At 37.4% G+C, this 7,388-nt stretch overlaps 1 protein-coding gene across 1 annotated transcript; it reads right to left on the reverse strand.

The window, feature by feature from the left end:
• Positions 1-1,170: 1,170 nt before the first annotated feature.
• Positions 1,171-7,177, reverse strand: TDRD15 (tudor domain containing 15). The gene is given in 2 exon segments (XM_030038057.1): positions 1,171-3,417; positions 3,419-7,177. Coding segments are annotated over 2 exon segments (6,003 nt in total). The 5' UTR covers positions 7,175-7,177.
• Positions 7,178-7,388: the final 211 nt, after the last annotated feature.

The following is a 7,388-nucleotide window of genomic DNA, read 5'->3' on the forward strand; positions in this document are numbered from 1 at the left end:
CAAAGAAAATCCCTCAAACCTCAGGCCTTTTCATGCTTTATCTTTGTCCACACAACTGAGGAAGGAGGCGAGGGAAATAAATAAATAAATAAATAAAATGGAAAAAAAATATCAGAGACATCTGACAAATTCTTATAATTTCAGAATGGTTACTGAAAAACAAAAAAAATTCTAAGAAACATACTGCATATCATCGCTTTTCAGTTCTGAGATTTCCTCCTCCTACAAAGAAGAAAAAAAGAAAAGGCTCTGAATGTTTCCCTTCAAGATACAGACTAAGTGCATGGAGAAAACTTCCTCTTCAGTTTGACAGATGGGTGGGGAGGATGGAGGACAGGGATCAGTAGAACATGCACAGTCAGCAGAGAGAACCACCCCCAGTTGTGATGCAACTCAGACACCAAGAGAACCTTGACACAGGTCAATGGCATCTTTACACCAAAAAAAGTGAGTGAAAATAACTTAATGGGTGTCTCTCCCATAAACGAGGATGCAAGTTTTTGGCTTATTGTTAGTAAACTTTCTCCTACCAAGAGGAAAGATATAGAGCGAAGTTCAGAATTAGAAACAAAGAGAAGAATATACAAAGATGCTTGGCATCTTTGTTTTCTGAGCATCCAAAACAAGGAGGAGACAACACCACTGTAAACTAGATGTTACTGCAAATAAAGCTTCGTATGTATACACACATAAATTGTAAAAGCATTCTGACAGAAAGATTTGCCAAAAACATGATTGTCTAAATAAATGTACGAAGATCTTGGACGAAAAAAAAATATATCAAGAGAAGTATCTGTTTGGGTTTTTTTAAAAGCATTGAAAAAGTATTTTCCTAACTGCAGTCTACTTATTATTCAAATAATTATTATGAGAGTATCTTCACACTCACTGCCTTTCTAGACTGTGGAACATCAGAATCATAAGCCCCAACCAGTGCTTCTGGTAGCAGATTTACTCTGTGTTACGTCAATTTTACTTTTCTTATCATCACAACGCTGAAAAAAATCCCAACTTCTTCACAGTGTTGTCCACCTTTGGCAGTTTTTTCTTTTCTTTCAGTGTTACATGAACTCAGATCCTTTGTTAATGATATTCCAGCGCCCACTTTACCAGACTTCCTTATATGAAACTTTATCACAGATAGTCCTATGCTTCTGATACTTTTTTGCTTCACTTCTTTGCTTTATTTCTGTCAGCAAAATAAGAGTTTTCATCATAATTATAATCTGGTTCACATAGGGAAGCACAGTAACTAGAATGTGGACACTGAGGCTGCAAATCTGTTTTTTCTGTTTTAATTCTGTCAACTGGAATGAGGCAGCACCTACTTCTAGAGTTGACTGCATGGCCAGCAGCAATTAAGGCATGAGCTAGATTGGTCTCCTCATACAGAACATCCACTTCTAACCTCATTTCAGAGCCATAGTGTTTAAAATGAAATATCAGACCCGGTTTACTAAGAAGTTTCTGAAACAGAAGTTTAGCTTCATCACTCCAGTATTCCCCGTTGGCAGGAACTATATCATGTAAAGAGCAAGAGTGTACCAAGCGTGGTAAATAAGACAGACTTTCTGGAATAACTTTAAGTTTATGGATATCAGAGTAAGGGATGCTCTTCAGAAAGCCATAATCAGTAAGTGTAAGAGCAACAGACTGACTTGTTACTTCACTAATTTCTGCCCTGTTCCACTGTGCTTCCAGTCCAAACTTGATCAAGCAGCTAGCACCAGGAGCCACAAGTTCTTTTGGCAAAGCTGGCAAGTTGTCAGGAAGGTCAGAGAGCAGCAAAGACAACTTTTGCATGCAATCAAATGAGACTTCAAACTGGATGCAGAAGTTCGAAGGATCAGTGACTGCAGTTGCAAATCCAGGATACCTTTCGCCACTCTGCAGCAGCATCCATGTGACTGAATTTATCTTGAATGATGTATCAAACTCCTTACGGTCTGTATTACTGGATTTTTCCGGTCCAACAACAATCCAACGATCACTTAAGAGCTGGTTCAAATATTCCTGAAGCAGAATTTCCCCTATTAAAATATCTACTTCCCAGATATGAGAGGATTCCAAATATCTTGAAAACAAGATGCTTATTTCATGATTCAGGAGTGCATTTACTACATGGACAAACTGAATTTTCTTCAGTTTTTTAAAACAAACCCATTTACAAAACACAGCTTGTTTAGGAATATTTTTAATCTCATCACTGAGCATCTTTGCATTATTTAAGGACACCACCTCACACTTGCCATAATCCATGAAAAAAACTAGCATTAACTTCTCCCTGACAAATTTCTTTATCACTTTTGAACGATACCACTTCCTTTCAGATTTTGTCATGCATTCCAATCCTTCTTCAATGTCATCCACTCTAAGCAAATCACTTCTTTGTGCTTCTTTGACAAGCATTACATTTAACTCACGTAGTATTTGCAAATTTCTAAGTAACTGTACATGAAATTCTCCACTCTCTGAAATATTAATTACTTCTGCTCCTTCTACCTGTCCAGAATTTAGATCTTGAGGAAGGACATTTAAGGGTGTTCTAGAAGTATTTTTCATCCTAACAGATTTAGTTTTACTTTGAACATTCCTAGACTTTCTATCTCGAGAATTACCACTTGTAACCCGAATTTGTTTTGGCCTGTTTTCCTGATTACGCATTGGTGTGTTTTGCCACCTCACCCTGCCTTTTTTCTGCAGAAGGTCATTAGATATAGACTTTCCACCACAAATTACATCTATTTCCCATTGCTCTCCATGTTGCTGTAAGAACTTGTAAGTGACTGGCTTATTATTTATTTTGCTTACAAAAGAGGAACTACTTTTACTAGTCCAGCTTTCATCAGGAACACTTTTTGCTCTGCTAAGGAAACAATGAACACTGAGCCTCGGCAAAGTTAAGAACTTTTTCTGAATCCTGGAGATTTTTGAAGGACTTACAACTGCTGCATTACCATAGTCAATGAACTCCACCTCAAAGGAGTTTCCCAATTTCAGAGTTTTAATAACTGCTCTATAACAAAAACAATCACTGTCATGTTCTACGACAATGAGATCCCCTACCATAAGCTCACCTAAGCAATCTTCATGACCTATATTCACCATGCTTTCATTTAATTCTTTTGCTAGTTGTACTATTACGTTTTCATCCTCTGCAAGCTGAACATAGAAACTTGATGGACTATTCATATGAGAAATACACCCTGCTACTTCAGAATTCACCTGAATATGGCGCTGAGGAAGACTTGTTAATTTAGGTATATTTTCATTACCCCTTTCCTGCTGACCTGTGTAACTTAGTCTTTCATTATGAGATTCAGAGAGAGCATTTACAGTTATTTCCTTTGAATTTACAGCAGGATAACAGAGTGAGTGAGAAGCAGGCTCTCCAACCAGAGGTTCCTCTCTGTGCTCCCAGAACAGCACTAACAGTATTTCTAAAACCTGGTTCTTCACTGTCCTGTAAAGTTAGCGGTTTTGAGGACCCACTACACAACTTTTGTGTGCTACATGCAGTTTGCTCTTTATCTCCAAAATTCTGTCCAATATTTGTCTGATATTTATCATATACTTGGCATTTTGCTTCAGTTTTCAGTTTAACTCTTTCAGGATTTTTAACAGTTACTTTATTAATTTCTTTGTCATTTTCCGTGTGACATAACACTCCTCTGTTACTTCCAACAAATTGTTCCGTATAATTTTTCAGTGCCAATTCTTCCAATATTTTTTCTTTTATTTTCTGACTTACTTTGAGCTGTCCATCATACAACTCCACCATAATCTGTCCGTCTGATTCTCTGGATACAATTATAGCCTTCAGCAGTTTACCAAGGAATGTTTCCTCAAACCACCTAGTAACTCTTACTGGAATTTTTGTCTCCCTAAGATCTGACAGAGAGCATTTAATAGCTTGCATGGGTGTGAATATTAGGTCAGTGGCAAAGTCTGGAATAGGCATCAACTGGTCTCTCTCTACCATATTCTTATTTCCAAAATCCACAAAGTCAGCACATAGATAGGATGTTGATTCCACGGGAAAAGCCAAAGCTCTATAAAAGAGACCATCTTCAAAATATCTGGCTATACATAATCGCGTATTCCTGGTATCATATTTTGCATTATTTGACATTTTACTTATGACACTAACCTTCTTCATCAATGCCTCTATAGTTTCAGTGTTTCGATTAAGCTGACAATAGAATTTTGAAGGACTATGTATATGAGTTATATAAACCTCCTCCTCACTTCCAGTTTTTATATCAAAAGATGAGTAGCAAAAACTGTACAGAGAACCCAAAGATGCAAGGTTTCTCAGACCAATATATTCAGACTGGGTGAGACCACATTCTCTGAGGAATTCCTCTGCACTAATAGATGGAGTCTGTAAGTCAACTATATTGAATAAACAGTTGGGGCTTACAAGAATAAGAGCATAAATGATGCAAGTCAGTGGTCCTTTAGAAGCAGAAATGAAGTCTTCAAAACATCTGCATACTTCAGAAGAATTAAGTGAGTCAATCTGTAAGGGTACATTTTTAAGTCCACATCGAAATGCTTGACTTTCCAGAGTTAGGAAATCTGGAAGAACAGCTTGAAGATCTTTAAGTAAAACTCTTTCCCGATAACCATAGTCTACAAAAACCACATCAACTTCATTTGTGGATACTTGCTGCACAACAGTTGCTCTGTACCACCTCCCATCTTTGGGACATTTAACAATACAGGCAACCTGTCCAGTTTTGTAAGGACTGGTATGCTCTTTATAGTAAGTCTGAATTTGTTCCATTAAATTATTTAGCTCTGGCAGTTTGCTTTGCAACTGACATGAAAAGTCTGCTGGGGAAACAATGCAAGAACACACCACTTCAAAAACAGCCCCTGGTTCAAACACAAACTCTTTATAAAATAATTTTTCCTCACATACCGATTTACACCTTTTAGTAATAGCACCTTTTCCAAAACAGGACAGCACAACAGATTCTCTCAGAACTACAGGCACATTTAATGACTTTTCCTTCTGAAGCATCTCTCCATTTCTGGATACCTTATGTTTACGAATATTACAGATGCTCTGTGTATTTACTTTTTTTTTTTTTAATTTGCAGGGATTCAGATCTTGCCTTTTTTTTGCCGAATTAACACCACAAACTGGTATCTTTTCCCAGTATTCAGCATATCCAGCTTGAACCATACATGTGGCAACATCTCCTTGCTGCAAACCACTCCTATAATGCGCTTTAACAATATACTTGTTGTTTTGCTTTCCAATGACATGAAGCAGCAGTAGTTTGTTACACACAATGCCTCTGAAGAAATCGGTTTCTTTTTTAACCCACACATCATCAACAGGAAACGTGCAAGCAAGTGCACAACACATAGCTAAAGCTGGTAAACCAGAAAACTCAGGAAGCAATGTTTTCACATCATAACAGGGTACTGTATCTGTATTTCCAAAATCCAAAAAATAAACAGTAATGTTTACATGAAGCACTTCAATGACAACACCCCGATAATAATGCATATCTTTGCTATACCGGGCACAGCACAGCAATCCAGGTTCTGGGTTTTTAAGGACCATTTCATCAGCTCCACATTGGTTATATGCGTCTGCAATATTTTTCATCAAGGCTTGAAATTCATTCTGATATTCACATGTTTGAATCCAGAAGTCAGATGGATTTATGACATATACCACAACAGCAGTATGGAAAGAATTCATTTGCATTTCTACTCTTTCGCAGTGGCTTGACAAAGAAATATCCCATTCAGGTAAGCAGGTTTTTATATGTTTATTTCCAGTACAATTCTTAAACGAATTGTATCTCTCATGACATGGTCTGTAGTTTAGAGCAATAGTGATTTTTGTTTCCAAAAGTGAGACACATGATGCAGCTGCCTCATTCAGGTTTTCTGGATGCTTAGCATTAACCCCAAGATTTTGCTTTTGCAGAGTAATATAATACAAGCGTTTAATGTCATTGAATAAATCAACATGGACACACACAGAAGTTTGTCCTATCAAGGCCTGTGTAAGTTCTTTCAGCTGAGTTTTTATTACTGTTTCATCCTGACTACCAAAACAAGACAGCGCACATGGAAATGAAATCATTGGTAATGCCATGAACTCTACTTTAAGTTTCTGAACACAACGAGATGGCACAGCTTCAATATTGCCAAAATCCATAAACCAGACTTCCACACGGTCAGAGAGAAGCTGTTTTATCACTCCTCTATGCCACTGTCCATTTTGACTTTTGGCAGCACAGAGTAACCCTAAACTATCGAAAGATTTATTATTTTCTGTACTGATAGCTTCATAGTACAAATGCATAGCTCCTGTCAAATCTTCCAGCTCTTTCTGCCGTTTCTGTATCTGACAGTAAAATTTATTTGGGCTTACTGCAACAGTTATTTTTACATTTTCTTTACTGCCAACAGGTAGATGTGGAAAGAGATCATCTGGAACTGGCCAAAAATCTGTTGGTTTCTCAGAATTACTGAAAGCAAGCAACTCCTTGACTGGATACTTCTGTTTCAACAATTGTGGCACTCTCTTACAAAGTATTCCTTGGGGAAACGCTCTTAACATTTCTACAATAAGACAAAATGAATCTCCATCAATAAATTTTCCTAACTGCAGTTGAAGAACATCACTAATGATCTTTGGCACTTCTAGAATAAACAGTTGGTATGCTAGAACAGCTTTCACGTGACCTGTAATCTGTAATCCTACCAGAGAAGAAAAATAGTTAATGGCTTTTGGACCCCATTTTTCTCCAAGAGGAAGTATGCTTGCAAAAACACCCAAAACTACCTTTGGAGGCAGCTGAAACAATTCATCACAAGCAGAAGCAAGATGTGTTTCCTCAACCACTAGCACTTGCCCAGTGTCGATAAGAAAAGCCTCACAGATATGCTCCCTCTTTTCCAGAACTCTTCCTCTATGCCATTTTCCTTCTGTGTCTTCCACCAAACAAGATCCACCAATGTAAACGTTATCTTTTACTTTGAACACACGTTGTATTTCATTTTGTAGTATGTAATAGTCAAGCTCGCATCCTGCCTTGTATTGACCCTGGAACACTATAACCAAGCATTCAGGATGGCATTCGATATGAGTTATCTTCAGATTCATATCTACTATGTTTGGTGAAGGAGTTGGAGATTCCATCCTGTCTGCAAATAAAAGGAGTAGGATCAGCCTGATTATTTTCCATATTTTTTCTTTGTCAACTAATTCCTTACATGAAATCTGTTTTCAAAATGCTTTAATAGCATACTTCTACACTTCTGGCTAAAGTGTATACTAAACATTTAACAATGTCATGTTTTATGCAACTGGGATACACCTGACACAATTCTCTTTGTGAAGACATGTTCAGGTA

Source organism: Aquila chrysaetos, chromosome 15 (genome assembly GCF_900496995.4).
Source record: "Aquila chrysaetos chrysaetos chromosome 15, bAquChr1.4, whole genome shotgun sequence".
Taxonomy (NCBI): Eukaryota; Metazoa; Chordata; class Aves; order Accipitriformes; family Accipitridae; genus Aquila; species Aquila chrysaetos.